Source organism: Muntiacus reevesi, chromosome 13 (genome assembly GCF_963930625.1).
Source record: "Muntiacus reevesi chromosome 13, mMunRee1.1, whole genome shotgun sequence".
Classification (NCBI taxonomy): Eukaryota; Metazoa; Chordata; class Mammalia; order Artiodactyla; family Cervidae; genus Muntiacus; species Muntiacus reevesi.
In genome coordinates, this window is record NC_089261.1 from 57,962,032 (window position 1) to 57,983,571 (window position 21,540).

Genomic DNA, 21,540 nt, shown 5'->3' on the forward strand with positions numbered 1-21,540 from the left:
TAAATCCTTGAGAAAAATACACTTAGGACAAATCTAGGTGTTGGAAATTTTTCTATTAAAAATGAATTTAAACTATTTGATTAGAAAAACAGGATGAAAAAGTTACTTAAGATCAGTGAAAATAAAGCATGTGAGGTATTCCCTACCCCCCTTAAAACCATACATCATGACTGAGTGGAATCGGCGTTCTTGCCAGAACCAGTCTTACATGCAGTTTCCAACTGTGGTTTCCTCAGATAGTTAGTATCATTCAATAAGTTTTTGTTACACCATTATGCAAATGTACTTTATGTTCATTATCTTTCTACTTAATAAATTCATCACAAGCCATCCAGTACCAGATTTTTTGTTTTGTCAGCTACACAGTCTTGTTCCCACATTCTTCATCAGCATTTTCAGACTGATTGTGAGGGAAAGAAAACAAGAAATGAGAATGATTTCATGAATTTTAAACATGCTGTAACTCTGTTTCAGTGCAATATTCCAGGGTATAACAGCCATCTGCCACTGCTCCCAGCATACCCAGTCTCAGGGCGGTGCCGAGTTGGTTGGAATGGGGATTAACATGTCCATAGTCAATTCTTATGTCATTCAACTTGTTGTGCAGAGCAGAAAAATGTCTTCTGTGTCAACCTGAACTTCTGTGGCAAGCAGTCTAGAAAATCTATGCCTTTGATTATTGAAATTTGGGGATTTTCCAGAAATCCCTCTATTATTGACTGCTATTTTAATTTCATTGTGGCCAGAGAGCAAATTTTGCATGAGTTGAATCCATATAAATGAGTTGAGATGCCTGGAGCATGGTCTGTCTTGGTATATGTTCTGTGTGCACGAATATGGTATATATCTTCATTTACCTAGATCTTCTTTCATTTCAGCAATGCAGAGTTCTCACCTTTCATTGAATTTATTCCTAGGTATTTATAATACTATTATAAGTGGTACATTTAAAATTTTAATTTTCTAATTGCTGCTTGCTATTATATAGAAATATTGATTTTTCATATACTGATCTTTTACCCTGTGAGCTCACTAATTTCAGTGATTAATTCTAGTAGATTCCAAAGATAATCTACATGGACAATTTGTTAATTTAAAGACAATTACTTAATTTAATCTATTAATCGAAAGGCAATTAATAGTTTAAGAATTAGACTTTCTATGTAGACCACTGTGAAGAGGCAGTTTTACTACTCTTTTCTAATCTTTATACCTTCTATTATTTTAGTTATTTTTCATCTACTGTACCATCTAGACCTCTGATACACAGCCAAATAGAAGTGGTAAGAGCAGACAGTCTCACCATCTTCCTCATAGAATTGACTAATTGACCACTAAACATGATAGTAGCTGTTGGTCTTAACAGTACCTATACCTGTCTTCATAACATAAACTCAGTTCTAATTTCTAGTTTTGTGATTGTTTTTGTCATTAATTGGAAATATATCAAATTGTTTTTTCTGGATTCACTGAGATATCACAGAAATTTTTCTCTTTTATTGATGTTGTTAAATTACATTGTTTGATTAAATGTCAGGCCAACCTTGCATTCTTGGAAAAACTCCAGTTGACCATTGTATCTTTTTCTATATTGCTGTGTCCAATTTACTAGTATTTCAAATAGGATTTTTGCACTTGTGTTTATAGATCTGATGGTGGTCTGTGATTATTTTCTTCTAATGTTCACTTAGATATTTCTATCAGGGTTATCCAGTTATTATAACATTTATTGGTAGTATTTTCTCCTCTCTTTTCTCAGAGAGTTTATGCAAGATTGACATTATGTGCTCTTTAAATGTTGAGAGAGTTTACCAGTAAAGTCACCCGGGCCTGGAGTTTTCTTTGTAAAATGGTTTTTGGTCATGAATTCAGACTCTGTAGTAAATGTACAACTACTCTGATCTTCTATTTCTTCTTGGTTTTGGTAGATTTGTTTTCCCAGGAATTTGTTCATTTATTCTAAGTTATCAAATCTTATTGATCTAAATTTGTTTATAATATTCTCCTCTTAAGATGTGAATTAGAATTTTTTGACCTCACCACTACTGATGGAAACAGTGACAGACTTTATTTTCTTGGGTTTCAGCATCACTGCAGATGGTGACTGCAGCCATGAAATTAAAAGACGCTTGCTCTTTGGAAGAAAAGCTATGACAAAACAAGACAGCATATTAAAAAGCAGAGATATCACTGCCAACAAAGATCCATATAGAAGGCTGTGGTTTTTCCAGTAGTCACATACAGACATGAGAGTCGGGCCATAAAGAAGGCTGAGTGCTGAAGAACTGATGCCTTTGAACTGTGGTGTTGGAAAAGACTCTTGAGAGTCCCTTAGATGTAAGGAGATGAAACCAGTCAATTCTAAAGGAAATCAACCTTGAATATTCATTAGAAGGACTGATGCTGAAGCTCCAATACTTTGGCCAGCTGATGCGAACAGCCAACTCATTGGAAAAGACCCTGATGCTGGGAAAGATTGAGGGCAGGAGAAGGGAGCGACAGAGAATGAGATGGTTGGATGCCATCACCAACTCAATGGACATGAGTTGGAGCAAACTTGGAAAGATAGCGAAAGACAGGGAACGTGGTGTGCTGTAGTCCATGGGGTCACAGAGTCAGACACAACTGAGCCACTGAACAGCTATTGATATTTGGGGCAAGAAAACTCTAGTGGGAGACTGTTCTATATGTTGCAGAATGTTTAGCAGTATCCTGACTTCTCCCCAAGGGATGCTGATAGTGTGAAAACCAAAAATGTGTCTAGACACTGCCAAATGTTCCTTGGGGACCGACAGCTCTGGTTGAGAATCAGGGTTTTAATGTCTATAGGATCTTTAGTGATCTTTCACTCCATGTACTGGTAATTTGTCTCTTTATTTTTTAATTTTGTTAGGAGCTTTGTATGGTGTACTAAACAAAGCAGGCTCTGCCCTAGATTTGGCCCATGGACCATTTTGCTGACCTTGACTTAGAACATTAACTCTTTTTTTTTTTTTTTTTTTTTTTTTTTTTTTTTTTTTTTTAGAACATTAACTCTTTTGCAATGGTGGTGATGGGTGTTTAGTCGCTAAGTCATCTGACTCTTTGTGACCCCGTGGACTGTAGCCCACCAGGCTCCTCTGTCCATGGGAATTTTCCAAGCAAGAATACTGAAGCAGGTTGCCATTTCCCTTCTCCAGGGGATATAATTTTTCCCTCTAAGAATACTTTATCTGTCTCATAAATTTCAAAATGCTATGTTGTGTTGATGGATATTAGCCAATTAATGGCTATGGGGAGTACTGTTTATCTACGTAGATAACATATGGGCATTATTATTCCAACAAAACTACTTACAAATGGATTTTGGGTTCTATGAGAGACAGCAAGGAACAATATTAATATAACAATATAATACAATTTAATCACATAAATATACTCTCGCAACTAGTTGATATAAATTCCTATAATTTGGCAATATTGTTTTTGCTCTTCTAGGTAAGAAAAACCAGTCTGCAACATCCAAGAATGTTTACCAGGATGAGAAAACAATGATTTTACAGCACCTTATCCAGTATTGATTTGCTGCCACCTGCTGGGAGGCAGATATGGGTTTCCAGCATCCTTAAAAGGTGAGAATGATGACCTTAGAAGTTGTAAAACTTTGCTTATCCCATAAAATGAAATATATGTACTTTTAGGCTTGGAAGAAGTCAATAACTCTAGGATAAATTAACTACATGTAAGGAAAATACGATGTGTATAAAAATGAAAGTATTATTTTCCATTGAAATAGAAGAAACGGAGAAATTATATGGCATATTTACATTTACCATAAAATGATATACAATAGTTCCTTAAAACAGTGAGCTCCTCAGGTACCAATTGTGGATTTGTGTAAAGGTAATTAATCACTTGACTGGGGCTTATGGAGAAGCTTAAGATCTGAAGAACCACTGCTAAATGAAGATTATACAAAATAAAACTAAGTCTAATGATAACATTGATTGTGATAGGCAGCAGAATAATAGCCCCTCAAAGCCATCCATGCCCTAACTCACAGCGCCTAGAGGGTGAAACCTTGAGCCCAGGGAGCAGAACCAAGAGCCACAAAGGATGATTCCTGGGCCTTGAAACTTAATGGAGACTGCCAGATTGAATTTTGTAATTGTCTGGGCTTCTGACTCCTTCCTTCCATTTTCTCCCTTTTTGAAAGGTAATGGTTATCACTGCTCTCCTGGACCTCCTCTATGGAATTCTGAGAGCAGAGGGCTTGTTCTCTAGTTTCACAGGTCTACAATGGAAAGGGATTTTTGCCCCAGTGTGGATTATACTCACTTATACCTTAGATGTAGGTGATGTTTGGGATTTTTGAGATTTAGATGAGATGCTGTAATGGGTTGAAAATCTGAGGGACTTTATGAGGGGGAGAATCGATCTTGCATATGAATGGACATGAATCTTTGGGAGCCAGAGAGTGGACTGGGACAAGCAGAACAGACTCTCCCAGAGATGTCTGTACTCCAATCACCAGAATCTGGGAATAAATTACCTTATGAGGAAAAGTGACTTTGCAGATATGATCAAAGTTAAGAACCCTGAAATGGAGAGATGATCTGGGTGGGCCTAATTTGATCACCCAAATCTTTAAAGTTCTTTGACCAGTGAAATCTTTGACCAATGTTACTAGCTTTGAAGATGGAAGAAAGAGGCCAAAGCCAGGGGATGTTAGAGGCCTCTAGCATCAGGGAAGGTCAAAGCAGCAGCTTCTCCCTAGAGCCTCCAGAAAGGAAGCAGTCAGCTGATGCCTTGATCTCATGCCCAGAGAGACCTGTATTGGACTTTAGACCTGCAGAATGTTAAGATAATATATTTGTGTTCTTTTAAAGCACCAAGTTTATGGTAATTATCTTACAACAGCAATAGAAAATGAATCCAGAAACAACAGCTAACATGTTATGCATTACAGCACTACATCCATCTAACTCTCTTAAGAAAGGAAGCTAAAGCTCATCCGAAATTATATTACGAAATCTGGCCTTGGTTACCTCTCTGATGTCATCTCCTACTGCTCTCCCTCTTGCTTCTATTATCCATTCACTCTAGCCTCCTTACTATTCTTTAACTATGCCGAGCAAGCCATTCCCTATTTTTAGTATGTGCTTTCCTTAGATATCCACAACTCACCCCTCACCTTCTCAGCGAGGTCTTCTTTTTCACCCTATATAGATCCACACTTACCTGGCACTCTCTAGTCCCTAATGAATTATTCTATAACACATAGCAATTACAATCATTTTCTTTTGTATTGGAATGTTTATTCTGTGTTTTTTTTTTCTTGCTCCCTAAATATAAACTCTATGTGAGCAGGGGCTTTATCTATACTGATGACAGTAGTATCTTCAGAACCTAATATAGTGCCTGGCACATAGTAGTCACTCAGTAAATATCTGTAGGCATAGAGGAACATTTTTAAAACTATTGACAGATTACAAGAATTCATTTATGCTAAAATTCTAATGTAGAAAACACAGCATAAAGTGGGGTAGATAATGCACATGAACATTGCTTTGGCTGGCAATTAATGGACTTCAGGGTACAGATGCAATATCACGCCTTGAAGAATGAGATCATTTCTCAAATGACTTCCTATATATAGTTCTTAAATATGGTACACCTATCTCAAGGTCAGATTATAAGAGAACTAGTATATAAATGGGGGCTTCCCTGGTAGCTCAGCTGGTAAAGAATCCACCTGCAATGCAGGAGACCCCGGTTCAATTCCTGGGTTGAGAAGATCCCCTGAAGAAGGGATAGGTTACCCATTCCAATATTCTTGGGCTTCCCTGGTAGCTCAGAAGGTCCGCCTACAATGCAGGAGATGTGGGTTCAATCCCGGGGATGGGAAGATTCCCAGGGGGAGGGAGGGCATGGCAACCCACTCCAGTATTCTTGCCTGGAGAATCCCCATAGACAGAAGAGCCTGCAAGCTACAGTCCATGGGGTCGCAAAGAGTCAGACATGACCGAGCAACTAAGCATAGCACAGCATATAAATGAATTTTGTATTTTCTTATAAATTAGCAGAACCAATGCATTTTTAAAAGGTAAGTGCTAGCTACATTTTTTCCCAACTTTTTAAGTGTCAAAAAAAATTTCAAACCTATAGAAAATTTGAAAGAAAGAACCACAATAATTAACATAATGCCGTATTTTCTCTCCGGGCTTCCCTGGTGGCTCAGATGGTAAACAATCTGCCTGCAATTCGGGAGACAGGAGTTTGATCCCTGGGACCGGAAGGTCCCCTGGGGAAGTAATGGCTACCCACTCCAGTATTCATGCCTGGAGAATTCCATGGACAGAAGAGCTTGGCAGGCTAGTGACTAAAAAAATCCATACTCCTATCCAAATCACAGTTGCCCACTAATGCAGACAAGTATTTCTGTCTTGCTTGTCTTTCATGATACTGACATTATTGAAAAGTCCAAACAAATCACATTCTGAATTAAACTGTTTCTTCACAGATTCAAGCTGTGTTTCTAAATGTTAGAACATCAGAACAGATTCTAAATGTTCTGACAAGAATGCTACACCACTGTACTTCCAATAATTTGTGTTTTACTCAGTATTGATGCTAGAGTTTTTTTTCCATGAAGTAATTATTAACTTTTTGCAAAGTACTAATGTTCCATGGAATATGCTTCAGGGAAAACTTAGATAAGGAAAAAAAAAAAAGTGAAATGCACTAAAATATTTTAGAGTTTGAAGTGAAAAAGCCGGTAAGGATTAAAAATCATTTTAAAATTACAAACTTCATTTCCTTAGGGTATGCAAACTGAGCTTTCATAAAGTTTTCCAAAACCCACCACAAAACACTGTCCTAATGCTCAGCTCCTGTCTTAAAGAAAGAAGCTTCTCCCAAATTCTATCGTTATTTTATTCAGTGTGTTCAGGAGCTAAAATCTAAAACCAGATCTGACTGCTTACATGTTCTTTCCATCAGCCTCTCTGACTTAGCCTTCAGTTTTAGTTTCTGTAATTGACTTTTCTTGGTCTACAATTACTCTGGGATAAAAGTGGCTGTCTTTTAGTCTAAATAAGAATAATAAAAATGATAAGGAAGACTTAACTCATTTTTTATTGTTCCATATTCAGTAAGAATCAACATCAAGTAACAGAGGAAGGTCTAATCCCTCCCACAGACATGCAATTATGCAAATCATATGCGGGGCCTGGGGTCTCGGCTCCAGACGCTAATTATAATATTATAATTAGGAACCTATTTACGACTATTTTTATTCACTGTAATTTGATCCCTGCTATTGCCTAATGATTGTCTTTACTACGTTACAGCAAACATATGGGAGATACCAGTATTTCCTAAAAGTCCTAGAACTCAAGCTCAGGTTTTACTACTCTTCCTCATGAAAGTGAAAGTCACTCAGTCGTGTCCGACTCTTTGGGACCCCATGGACTATACAGCCCATGGAATTCTCCAGGCCAGAATACTGGAGTGGGTAGCCTTTCCTTTCTCCAGGGGATCTTTCCAACCTAGGGATCAAACCCAGGTCTTCTGCATTGCTGGCGGATTCTTTACCAGCAGAGTCACAAGGGAAGCTCAGTGGTACAGACCCACCTGGAAACGGCAGAAACCAGAGGGAGAAACCAGACCAGAAGGCAGAAACCAGGAGGAGTTCAATCTCTGGGCAGCAAAGATCCCCTGGAGAAGGGAATGGCAGCCCACTCCAGTATTCTTGCCTGGGAAATCCCATGGACAGAGGAGCCTGACAGACTACGGTCCATGGGGTCCCAGAGTCCACCACAATTAAGCTACTAAACAATAACAACAACAAAGGATTCAACAGGTTTCCGAAAAACTTAGTTACTATTCTGACTCGCAGTGAGGTCGCAAATATTTAGCATGTTCATTTTCACCCCCATTTTAGGCGAGAGCCTTCCCTCTTTGGGTGACTTTCTGGCGGCGGTGAGCGTGGGTCCTTGGTTTTGGTACAAATTAGGAGATAGTAATCCATAATTAAAAGACACTTACTCCTTGGAATGAAAGTTAGGACCAATCTAGATAGCATATTAAAAAGGAGAGACATTACTTTGCCAACGTCTGGTCAAGGGTATGGTTTTTCCAGTGGTCATGTATGGATGTGAGAGTTGGACTGTGAAGAAAGCTTAGCACCGAAAAATTGATGCTTTTGAACTGTGGTGTTGGAGAAGACTCTTGAGAGTCCCTTGGACTGCAAGGAGATCCAACCAGTCCATCTTAAAGGAGATCAGTCCTGGTTGTTCATTGGAAGGACTGATGCCAAAGCTGAAACTCCAGTACTTTGACCACCTCATTTGAAGAGCTGACTCATTGGAAAAGACCCTGATGCTGGGAGGGACTGAGAGCAGGAGGAGAAGGGGACGACAGAGGATGAGATGGCTGGATGGCATCACAGACTTGATGGGCATGAGTTTGAGTAAACTCCGGGGGTTTGTGATGGACAGGGAGGCCTGGCGTGCTGCGATTCATGGGGTCGCAAAGAGTCAGACACGACTGAGCGACTGAACTGAACTGAAATGAACTGAATCAGTACAAATGGGTAACTTTTAAGAGAAAACACTGAGAGCCCTTCAGCTGTTACAAACCACGCCATGCTTTAAAAACTCGAGTTCTATTTCAACTAAACACTGAGCATTTACTCCTACAGGTTGGAAATTGTTTGCCGAGTTTTAGTTCCCTTAATTTCACCAGATTATCAAACGACCCGTATCTCACCCTTCACCCATATACGTATTTTTTTAACTAGAGGATAATTGCTTTACAATATTGTCTTGGCCTCTGCCTTACATCAATATGAATCAGCCATAGGTGTATATATATATATATATATACACACATACATACATATGTACATATATATATATGGGGGAACATACGTACACCCATATACTTTTTTTTTTAATTTTATTTTATTAGTTGGAGGCCAATTACTTCACACCCATACACTTTTAAGCTTCCAGGAAGCGTTAGGAAAAGGTCTGTGGCTGGGACCGCCGCTGGCTGCGCGGATCCGGACCGGACTAGACGTCTACTCCGTCTCCCCGGCTTCGCGAAGCGCCGAGGCCGGGAGAGTAAGGACTTTACTCTCCGCCTTTGGAGCCGGACAGAGAAGGCAATGGCACCCCACTCCAGTCCTCTTGCCTGTAAAATCCCATGGGTGGAGGAGCCTGGTAGGCTGCAGTCCATGGGGTCGCTAAGAGTCGGACACGACTGAGCGACTTCACTTTCACTTTTCACTTTCATGCATTGGAGGAGGCAATGGCAACCCACTCCGGTGTTCTTGCCTGGAGAATCCCAGGGACGGCGGAGCCTGGTGGGCTGCCGTCTATGGGGTCGCACAGAGTCGGACACGACTGAAGTGACAGCAGTAGCAGTTTGGAGCCGATGTGAACCTGCAGGAGGGCAAAAGCTATCCGTAAAGACCGTCAACCGCCCTTCTCTGCTGCACTTCTCAGACAGATGTCCGGCGCCCCATGCGGCGCCCCGCGGATCTCCCCACCCTCGAGAACGCCGCCAGGCCTTCAGGCTCCCTGGACCAGCGTCACACACCGGAATCCCGCGGCCACGCCTGCCGGGACCCATGCCACGCCCCTCGCCACCGCCCGGCCCTGGGTCGCTCCCCGGGGCCCGACACCCGGCAGTGGGCGCTGCGCCTGCGCGCGGGAGAGCGCGGGGCGGGGCGACGCTGCCCACCGGAAGGGGCGGGGCAGGAGGGCCCTGCACTCTTACGGCCGCGGGCGGGTGAGTACGGGGCGGGGGTTGCGCGCCGCGTCCGGGTTGGGGCCAGGCTCGTGCCTCTGGCCGCCGGGGGCTCAGCTCTGCGTCTGGGGCGCCCCCTGGAGAATTCGGGGCGGGGAAAGGAAGAGGAGCCTGGGATTGAGTCCGATGATGATAGGGGTGCGGGAAACGTGTGAAGGAGCAAGCGTCGGCAAAATGGATTCACAGGGAAGGTTGGTTGGTTTTCTCCTGAAAAAGGAGATTCTCTGTGAACAGCGTGTTAAGTTTTTCATTATTTTGGACAAGCTTGTGATTTTACCGTTGTGCCGCGGTAAGACAGTTTTTATAAAGTGACTCCTACTTCGCCGCTGGCAAACGGTTAACCAGACGGTGGCCTCTAAAAAGGCACTGTAGTTCAGTGTAGCAACTACCCAAGAGGGAGGTTAAAACTCGTCTTTAACGGAATAAAAATCAGTAAATAAAAATAGGGCTTAGATGGGAAGTCACAGACAGCATCGAGGTTCGGTGAAATACCGTGCTGGGCGTGGGCTAGATCTCTTCCAGCAGACAGACTGTATTCAAGTAATTTGTGTTTATCATTATGAAAGATAAATACAAATTGTTATTATGAAAGACAGTCTAAGCCAAAATGGCATGAAAATTTTTAATTACCTTGAGAGTTGTGCCCTAACATACTTTGGAAAACAAACACTACTATAGGTTTTCCAAATTGGTAGAAAATCAGGAGTTTCCCAAAAGCCTGTGTACGTTTCTGCTTGTTTGGGGGTCTATAATGTCCAGAATATTCTTTTGTATAATGAAAACCTCATATCGTTTTGTGTTCAAGGTAATGAAAGCCAGGACAGTTCAGTTCCTTTAAGGGCTGTATTCTATTAGGAGAGCCAAAAAACAACACATAAAAAGTTGCATAAGAAATGTAAGTTATGGTTTAAGATATTTGAAGAGGTCTAAAAACCTATATTTGGCATGGAAAAAGCTGGTGAGTGCTGGAAACATGTGCTCCTCCGCTGATTATTGCCATGTGGGAATGTGGGTCCCTCATGCACAGATCTGACTTTCCCCATCACAGGACAAAAATATCTATCTTTGTAATATTTCTTGATTTTTATTGTTATTGGCAACCAATTCGTTATGCACTCACATACCCTTTATGGGCCAGGAACAGCCAGTTTGTGACATCTGCAGTACTCAAAAATAATTGGAATTAAAAGAGGAGAAAGTTTCTGGAAACTGTCAGGAAGGAATTTAAGAAAACAGTGGGATTTAAGCTAGGTTGAGGAGAGGTGTCATGGAGGAGAAGAATGTAACCAGTGAAGACTTCCCTTCATTCGTCTAGTGGCTAGGACTCTGCATTCCCAGTGTAGGGGTCCCCGGGTTCAGTTCCTTGGTGGGGGAACTAAGATCTCACAACTAAAGATTCTGCATGCTGCAGAATCAATGTGAAGCAGCTAAGTAAATAAATATTTAAAGAAAGAAAGAAAAGAGAAAAAAAAAAAGAAAGAAAGAAAAGAGAATGTAACCAGTGAGTAAAATCTCAGTTGGGAAAGTGAATAGGAAGTTTGGAAGATCATAAGTAAACTCTTCTTAGTAGAAGCCTGAGAAGGCAAGTACAGTAAGTGGAGGAAAACTAGTTTGGGAGACCCTTCAATACCAGACTAGACTGTATCCTCAGGCACTGGGTTCTCAAGTTTGAGCTTACATCATAATTACCTGGCAGGTTTGTGAGAGAGTGGCAGGCACGGCCCCCACCTCCAGAGGTCTTGCTTTAGAAGTTCTGGGGTGGGGCTTGAGAATTTTCCTCTTATCCATTCTCAGTTGCTGGAGTTGCTGTTGGTTTGGGGACCACACTGATAACTACTGTCCTAGCATGGGGGAAACTATTGGAGGAATTTGAGGTGGATTAGTAAGGAGATCACATTCATGGTTCACTATAAGTCTTGCTGTGTCATCCAAGATGGAGGATTGGGGAAGGCAGGAAAGAGAGGGAAGAAAAGATGATTCCTTACAGTTGGTTAACACCTGTTGGTGCCAGGCCCTCTCATGCACACAATTTCATTTCATAGTCTGGCTGTGATGTGTCAGTCTTAATATTTTCATATGGAGAGTAGTAGAGATTGCCCAGGTCCTATAGCTAGTCTCAGAGCCCCTTAAGACTAGTTCAGATTTGAACTAGGGTCATAGCAGTGGAAATGAATCAAAACATCGGCTGGTGTTTAGAAAATCGATTTAGAAAAATCGAGACTTCTCCAGAAGACTGAAACCTTAAAGTAGAAGTTGGGAAATCAGTCCCAACTGGAAAAGTGATAAAAGGTAAAGTGGACAGAGAACTTTTAGAATATTCCCTGCATGAGTTCAGTGCATGTTCTGTATGACTCTTCTATAACAATGACCTAGTTAAAAGTTGCTTATTTAAAAAGCCATTCTGTTCTACCCAGATTTTCTGAAAATTATTTGAAAAGGAGAAAGTAAAGCCTCCAATGGGGGTGGTGGTGGTGGTTTAGTCGCTAAGTCATGTCCAACTTGCAATCCCATGACCTGAGCCCTCCAGGCTCCTCTGTCCATGGAATTCTTAAAGCAAGAATACTGGAATGGGTTGCCATTTCTTTCTCCAGGGGATCTTCCCAACCCAGGGATCAAACCTGGGTCTCCTGCATGAGAGTGGTGGGAGATGGTAAACAGATTGATGGCATCTGATAGCCTAGCTTCACATTAGTAGTAATTAGCATGGAGAAATGGAAACACATGGTGTAACACCACTTTGCCTGTATGAACTGTTGTGCCGCAGACACTGACCTAATGTATTGATTTTGGAAATCCTCTCTGCTTTTTCTTGCCAGAGTAGTTATTGAAATTAAGAATATTCATTGGATCAATTTCAAGACAAATAATCCAAGTCAGACTGGCTGCTGCTGAACAAATTTTTAATGAAGGAAAACACCCATATATTGAAATCAGACTTTAAGAAGGAAGTCCTAAAAATATATTTATACAGTGAAATCTAGAAAAATGTAAGTTTTCAAACATCAATCAACTGAGTAATCAACATGATGGAGTTATACATACAAAATTATAGCATACATTCATTCATTTATTCTTTGACTGATAAACTATGTTGTGGATCCCAATGATAAATCAGTCTAGGAAGACTGACATTTTAAAAAAAAATGGTCACAAAATGATGTGATCAGCATTGTAATGCTGATTTCAAGAGTTAGAAATGGTGACTGAAGGAGTGTAGAAAGGAGGCCACGGAAATGTTTTTAGAGGAAACCCTTTAAAGTTAATCTTGAAGGCTGAGGAGGAATTGGCGAGGTGATTAAGGCATTCCAGTTAGAATGGACATCAAGGACAATGGCCATGATGTGTTAAAGACTGAATTTTTCTGGGACCTTCTTGAAGATCAGGATAGTTAGAGCAATATGATAAGAGTGGAGGAGGGGGATGAATTCAGTTGGAAAGGTGGATAAGAGCACTCATAAAGAATATGAAACTTATTTAATGACTGTCCGGGCTGGATTGTAAACTTCATGTTAGGAGCCATGTTGGATCCGCATACCAGTGTATGCTAGGGCCTTAAGAGAGCACCTAGCATATGGTGGACTCTCAGTAAATAGTTGCTCAGTGAATGAATGGCTAAATCACAGGGGGAAAACATTGAACAGGTAATACACGAGGAACTTTTAAAGTATTTTAAGCGTTTTAAAGTATTTTAAGTGAAGTAATATAGTCAGTTTTACATTTTATGAGGATAAGTGGTAGTATGGAAGATGAATTAATAATGGCCATAGTTAGCAGTCATTCTAATGGGTGTGGGGTGGTATCTCATTGTAGTTTTAAATTGCATTGTCTTTATGATTGATGATGGTGAATATCTTTTCATGCGCTTATTGATCATTTGTGTATCTTCTTGGAGAATTGTCCAAGCCCTTGGCACATTTTTGATTTGGGTTGTTTTTGTTGAGTTTCAGAAGTTCTTTATATATTCTGGATATTAATCTCATGTTGGGTATATGATTTGCAAGTATTTTCTCCCATCCTGTGGGTTGCTTTCTACTCTGTTGACATTGTCTTTTGATGCACAAATTTTTAAAATTTCCATAAAGACAAGTTTGTTAAAAAATACTGGCCATAGCAATGGATATAATAGGTTGTGCCCATTGGTAGATTACAATCTTCATTTTAAGAAAAATTTGAAAAGTATTAGCATATAGCACATGTAATAGGAATTAAAGAGCTTGTTTCAAGTATCTGTGTATTGACTGGAGTAAGTGTGTTTCTTTCTATGAACTTCTATTAGAGTTTGAAAGCCATTATAATAGAGAAATCTGGGCATGATGGTAAGAGAATGGGATGGATGTAAAAGATATTTAGAGGAAAACAAGTGTGAAACCACACACCTTAAAATTCTGCTGTCCATGTGATGATCCCTCCTGGAGGAGAGGGGATGTACTTACCCAACCTCTTTCAGTATTTTTGCCCACTTGGTGCTTTCATTATATATTAATGGTTTATTAGGAATAGTGGTGCTTTGAGGTATCTTACTGAGTGTTGTAAGTGCTAGAAAATTTCTTTTATTTTCCTGGTGCTCAGTGTAAAATTGTAGGATGAAACCATATTCTTAGGAATTGTGAAAATTCATTCCAACAGTTTGATTATTGGCCAGGGTCTTTGATTTCTTTCTATAAGAAAGCAGGAAAAGGTGCTTAGATACATGAGCAGGTGAGAAGCCCTTCTCCCTGTTTTTGCTTAGTTGCTAAGTCGTGTCAGTCGGTTCTGCAACCCCGTGGACTGTAGTCCGCCAGGCTTCTCTGTCCGTGGGATTTCCCAGGCAAGAATGCTGGCGTGGGTTGCCATTCCCTCTTCAGTGGATCTTCCCAGACCAGGATTGAACCCAGGTCTCCTGCATTGGCAGAGAGATTCTTTACCCCTGAGCCACCTGGGCCTGCATGATTTTGCCACTCTAGTAGACTTAGTCTATTCTGCCTATGACATGTACATACAGGCAGAAAGGTCCTCATAGAAGTCTGAGTCATACTGGTGCTGTTTAAAAAATGTGAGCACGAGCCTTTATTGTGATTTATTTATGTATTATTGTTTTTTATTGCACTTCATCTTCATTGCTGTGTGCGGGCTTTTTAGTTGCAGTGAGCACGGGCTACTCTTTATTGTGGTGCCCAGGCTTCTCATTGCGGTGGCTTCTCTTGTTGCAGAGCTCAGGCGCTATGGCTTGCAGGCTTTGATAGTAATGGCACACGGGCTTCATTTGCTCCAAGGCATGTGGAATCTTTTGGACTAGGGATTGTTGAACCCATGTCCCTTGTATTGACAGGCAGATTCTTAACCACTGGACCAATATAGAGGGAAATCCTCTATATTGGCTTTTAAAAAGTTTATGAACTTCTTTAAAATCCAGTTGGTTTTGTGAACTTAATGAGTTTAAGTATATTATGCATTTAGTTATCAAGTGGAATTATTCTGTGTAGAACAAGAAACCATTAAAAATTTTAGAAATTTGGTCTCTTCTTTCACCTAATACATTATTAGGATCTCCTACTGATAAGGTTTGCCCAAAAATGTAAATTAAGGTTTCCTTTTGGCCTAAGCCAAAGAGAGAGAAAGAAAGGAACAACACGAAGATAAACAGCCTGAGCCACAACCAGATAGGATTATTTGGTGTTCCCTTAATGCGACATGACACCACTCCTCTTTTTATACGAGAATCTAGAGTGGATACTGTATAGATCTGGCTCAATGAAATCTGTAGTTTCTCCAGATTCTGCCCCTAGTTGTGAGGCGTTGGTCAATCAGCCTTGTCTTACCAGCCTCACCTGTGAAATGGACTCTCGTCTGCTGTTCTGAGGCTTAGCTGAGGGAATGCATGCTCAATAGCTCACACATCATCAACATTCAGTAAAAGGTAGCAGCTGCTGCTGCTCTGCTTTCAGAAGGTCCAGAGGGTTTGGAAGCACCAAGAAAATTGGCCCTCAGGGAGAGATTTGAAAGTATAAAATTCTGGAATTATATACATGTGGATAGCTTTCTAGTTTTGGCAAAGAATGAATGACCTAAAATGTTATCCTCTTCCTGGCTCTTTCTTTTCATTTAAAGACCTTTTGAGATTTCTGTTGGCATGAAAGGGCAGGGAACTTTACAATCCCAAATTGTGATAAGTCCTACAATATAAGCCATAAGCTTGTCAGGTAGCTGGCATGGATTTTCTGAGAAAAACTACAAATAAATTGTTGTAAGAAACCACTATTCTAAATGTTAGAGCAAAAATCTATATTCTGTTGATATTTATTGTTGTCGTTCAGTCACAAGTTCTGTCTGACTCTTTGCCACCCCATGAACATCAGGCTTTCCTGTCCTTCACTGTCTCCTGAAGTTTGCTCAAACTCATATCCACTGAGTCAGTGATGCCATCCAACCTTGTCATCCTCTGTTGCCCCCTTCTCCTCCTGCCTTCAATCTTTCCCGGCATCAGAGTCATAGTGAGTCGACTCTTGGCATCAGGTGGCCAAGAATTGGAGCTTCAGCTTCAGCACCAGTCCTTCCAATGAATATTCAGGGGTGATTTCCTTTAGAATTGACTGGTTTGATCTCCTTGCTGTCCAAGGGACTCTCAAGAGCCCTTTCCAGCATCACAGTTCAAAATCATTAATTCTTCAGTGCTCAGCCCCCTTAATGGTCCAGCTCTCACATCCATACATGACTGCTGGAAAAACCATAGCTTTGATTAGACGGACCTTTGTCGGCAAAGTGATGTCTCTACTTTTTAATACTCTGTCTAGGTTTATCTAGCTTTTCTTCTGAGGAGCAAGTGTCTTTTAATTTCATGGCTGCAGTCACCATCTGCAGTGATTTTGGAGCCCAAGAAAATTAAATCTATCACTGTTCGCATTGTTTCCCCATCTAATTGCCATAAAGTGATGGGACTGGATTCCATGATCTTAGTTTTTTGAATGCTGAATTTTAAGCCAGCTTTTTCACTCTCCTCTCTCACCTTTATCAAGAGGCTCTTTAGTTCCTGTTCACTTTCTGCCATTAGAGTGTTATCTGCATTTCTAAGGTTGTTGATACTTCTCCCAGCAATCTTGATTCCAGTTTTGATTCATCCAGCCCAGCATTTAGCATGATGTACTCTGCATAGAGGGGGCTTCCCTTATAGCTCAGTTGGTAAAGAATCTGCCTGAAGTGCAGGAGACCCGGGTTCCATTCCTGGGCTGGAAAGATCCCCTGGAGAAGGAAATGGCAACCCATTCCAGTATTCTTGCCTGGAGAGTCCCCTGGATAGAGGAGCCTGACAGGCTACAGTCCCTGGGGTCGCAAGTCAGACATGACTTAGCGACTAAAGCACCACCACCACCACCACCACTCTGCACAGAAGTTAAATAAGCAGGGTGACAATATACAGGCTTGACGTACTCCTTTTCCAATTTGCAACCAGTCTGTTGTTCCATGTCCGGTTCTAACTGTTGCTTCTTAACCTGCATATAGGTTTCTCGGGAGGCAGATCAGGTGGTCGTTATTCCCATCTCTTTTAAGAATTTTCCAGTTTGTTGTGATCCTCACAGTCGAAGGCTTTAGCTTACTCAATGAAGCAGAAGGAGACGTTTTTCTGGAATTCTCTTGCTTTTTCTATGATCAGTGGATGTTGGCGCAAGATAAAACCTGTATCTCATCCTTGCGTGTTCTCTTTCTCTCGCATCCCTGTCCCATGAGTTACCAGGTCCTCCAGAATCCATCCAGAATCTAACTGCAGCCTACCTGGTCGAGGTCACTGTTACCTCATCTGCATTTTTGCAGTAGTTTCTTAGCTGCTCTTCTCCTTTCTGTTCTTGCATCTGTATCAGATCCCGTTGATCTGAAGGGAAGTCAGATTGGGTTCTCCTCTGTCCCTTGACTTCCCCTCTCAGGCAAAGTCGAATTCCTTCCAGTCATCTTTACGACCCCCTCTTTGGCCTTCTCCCTTATACTTTCTTGCTCATTCACCTCCGGCCAACTGACCTTGTTATTCATAGCCTGTTGTCTGTTTCCCTTACTGGGATGTTAGCTTCATGGGGGCAAGAACCACTGTTCTGTCAGATCGCTGTTGCATTCCCGGTGCTAAACTACTGCATGACACATAGCAGACGATCAGGTACTTGTTGAATGCGAGCTTTATGATCTTGTTTCTCTCTCTTTCTCTTTATATTACTCTGCTCTTTTTGAAGAGCATAGCTCTGCTGGGTAAGAGATTGCCATGGTAGAATTAACTAAAGAATTAATTTAAAAGGTTAAAAAATTAAGTTAATTAAATATTTTAAATGCAGCTTGTTCTTTGGCTCCTCCTAATGCTACCCCATCACTGTACACTGAAAATGCTTCTTACCACTTTGGGAGGCACAGAGTTACTAATATCTATTTTCCAAAGGAGCTCCTTTATTCTCAAACAATTTATGGAGAAAAAAATGCCACAGAGAGTCAAAAACCTGGGTTTGAGTCCACTGGCTGTAACTGTAGTCAGCTATCTCACTCTTGATTTCTCTTGTTAAATGAGAATAACTATCCAATTGTCTTCATGGAATTGTCTGGGAGAATAAAGTGAAATAAAGTATTCAAAAATGGTTCATACACTCTTGAGTGACAGGCAGGTGGGAAATGAAATAAGATCAGATTGGCATTCTTTAGAATAATTGCTGTGTGTCAGACTCCATGGCAAGCTTTGAGGCTCCTAACATGGAAGTTCAGTTCAGTTGCTCAGTTCTGTCCAACTCTTTGCAACCCCATGGAATGCAGCACGCCAGGCCTTCCTGTCCATCACCAACTCCCAGAGCTTACTCAAACTCATGTCCATTGAGTTGGTGATGCCATCCAACCATCTCATCCTCTGTCATCCCCTTCTCCTCTCGCCTTCAATCTTTCCCAGCATCAGGGTCTTTTCCAGTGAGTCAGTTCTTTGCATCAGGTGGCCAAGGATTGGAGTTTCAGCTTCAACATCAGTCCTTCCAATGAATATTCAGGACTGATTTCCTTTAGGATGGACTGATTGGATCTCCTTGCATTCCAAGGGATTCTCAAGAGTCTTCTCCAACACCACAGTTCAGAAGCATCAGTTCTTTGGCATTCAGCTGTCTTTATAGTCCAACTCTCACATCCGTGCATGACTACTGGAAAAACCATAGCTTTGACTAGATGGACCTTTGTTGGCAAAGTAATGTCTCTGCTTTTTAATATGCTGTCTAGGTTGGTCATATCTTTCCTTCCAAGGAGCAACATCTTTTAATTTCATGGCTGCAGTCACCATCTGCAGTGATTTTGGAGCCCCCCAAAAATAAAGTCTGCCACTGTTTCCATCATTTCCCCATCTATTTGCCATGAAGTAATGGGACCAACTGCCATGATCATAGTTTTCTAAATGTTGAGTTTTAGGCGAACTTTTTCACTCTCCTTTTTCACTTTGATCAAGAAGCTGTTTAGTTCTTCTTTGATTTCTGACGTAAGGATGATGTTATTTGCATATCTGAGGTTATTGATATTTATCCCAGCAATCTTGATTCCAGCTTGTGCTTCATCCAGCCCAATGTTTCTCATGATGTACTCTGCATATAAGTTAAATAAGCAGAGTGGCAGTATACAGCCTTGATGTGCTCCTTTCCCGATTTGGAACCAGTTTGTTGTTCCATGTCCAGTTCTAACTGTTGATTCCTGACCTGCATACAGATTCTCAAGAGGCAGGTCAGGTGGTCTGGTATTCCCATCTCTTTCAGAATTTTCCACAGTTTGTTGCGATCCACACAATCAAAGACTTTGGCATAGTCAATAAAGCAGAAGTAGGTGTTTTTCTGGAACTCTCTTGCTTTTTTGATGATCCAGCAGATGTTGACAATTTGATCTCTGGTTCCTCTGCCTTTTCTCAATCCTGCTTGAACATCTGGAAGTTCATGGTTCATGTACAGTTGAAGCCTGGCTTGGAGAATTTTGAGCATTACTTTACTAGTGTGTGAGATGAGTGCAATTGTGCAGTAGTTTGAGCATTCTTTGGCATTGCCTTTCTTTGTGATTGGAATGAAAACTGACCTTTTCCACCCCTGTGGCCACTGCTGAGTTTTCCAGATTTGCTGGCATGCTGAGGGCAGCACTAACATGGAAAGAAGGTCTTGAATCTGGCTTCTCTTTTCCACCCCTTAATGCCTTGCCTTGGTCCAGGTCCCCATCCTCTCTTTTGGGTCTTTGCTAGGTGGGCTGTATGTTACCAGGGTCTGATCACTCTTGACTTCTCTCCACTGTTCCTAGTGTTATCTCCTAAAAACCAAAGTTGATTAGGTTACTTGCCTCTCCAAAGATTTCTTCTGTAGTTTCTCCTCCACCATCAAGACAAAATCTACTTCCTGGGTCTCAATTTCCATCCTGATCTGGTCTCATTTTCAATCACTAGTTCCATATATTGGGTTGGCCAAGAAGGTCATTCATGTCTTCCCGTAACAGCTTGAAAAACCCAAACAAACTTTTTGGCCAGCCCAATATATCTGTCCAGTGTCTGCTTCTTTGAGTTCCTCCGTCTTCTCTGATGTGGTAGAGACCAAGCTCAGCCTCTGTACAAATTCGTCCTCAGCCTGGAAGGCCTGCCTCGTCCTGCAGCTTTCTTTAACCTTTCAGACCCAGCCCTGCCATTGACTCCTCGGTGACTCTGAACCTTCTCCTTCCCCAGGAAAGTTCTTTTCCGTGACCTTGTCTGTTCTCACAGTGCACTGTTCTTTCTCCGAACACAGTGTTTATCATTCTGTGAGCTGTTGAATTAGGGTAAGATAATGAGACAGTTCACCAAAGGAGGTGTAGTGGATTGAATGGTGGCCTCCAAAAAGATTTGTCCACGTCCTAATCCCTGGAACTGGAGAATGTGATTCTTTTTGGAAAAAGGGTCTTTGCAGATGTAATTAAGTTAAAGACCTTGGGATGAGACCATCTTGGATTATCTGAATGGGCCCAGTTCAGTGACAGATCCCCACACAGAAGAGAGACACAAAGAGTAGGCCATGTGAAGAAGGAGGCGGATATTGGAGTCTTGTAACTGTGAGCTGAGGAGCCCCTGGTGCCCAAGAAGCTGGGAGGAGCAGGGAAGAGTCCCTATCTAGAGCCTTCAGAGGGAGCGACGTCCTCCTAACATCTTGATTTCTGACTTTCCACCTCCAGAACCATGAGATGATAGGTTTCTGTGGTTTTAATCCACCAAGTTTATGGTAATTTGTTACAGCAGCCTTAGGGTGCTAATATAGAAGTTTATAGTACAGTGACTGGAACATAATAAAACATCATTGTCACCACCATCAAAAACGTTATCATCACTGTTACTCTTGTAACCTGGCCTGGGACAGAGGGTAGAACTGCTCAGAAAATGGCCTTGCCTATGCATGTCCAGTGTGGTGGTAATGACAGTGGGGTGGGTGGGAAGTGTGGTTAACGTGGTCCCGAAGGGAGCTTCCAAAATAGAGCCCCTCTTAACTTCTTTTTGTTTTAAATGTCTCTTTGTGTATTTCTGTGAAGGGTAGTAGTGGATGTTTTGAAATTGTCTTTTGGATACATTTTTACACATTTTAAATTGTCCTTTTAGAATAAGACTAATAGAAAAATGATGAGCAGCTCTAACAATAAAAATGTTTTTAATGTTTCTTTTTTCTGCTACTAAAACTGTTATTTAGTTAAAATTAATTTTCTGCTGGCCTTAGAATATAATTTAGAAAGGTACTTTAGAGCAATAAAGTAATTTATTTCATTGTGCTACATGGT

At 41.2% G+C, this 21,540-nt stretch overlaps 1 protein-coding gene across 8 annotated transcripts in view; it reads left to right on the top strand.

Annotated features, from left to right (window-relative positions):
- Positions 1-3,490: 3,490 nt before the first annotated feature.
- Positions 3,491-21,540, top strand: part of MMAA (metabolism of cobalamin associated A) — a 32,071-nt gene continuing 14,021 nt past the window's right edge. For 2 of the 8 annotated variants that reach the window (XM_065904579.1, XM_065904576.1), the window contains exons 1-2: positions 9,819-9,986; positions 12,612-12,782. Coding sequence is in view for 1 of the 8 variants with exons in the window: in XM_065904582.1 (XP_065760654.1) it covers positions 9,510-9,777 (268 nt within the window). In the remaining 7 variants the exon portion in view is untranslated. Of the gene's footprint in view, positions 3,612-9,339; positions 9,778-9,816; positions 9,987-11,983; positions 12,085-12,611; positions 12,783-21,540 lie in introns of those variants that run through there. The other 6 variants (XM_065904577.1, XM_065904581.1, XM_065904582.1 and 3 more) reach the window with 6 other exon arrangements.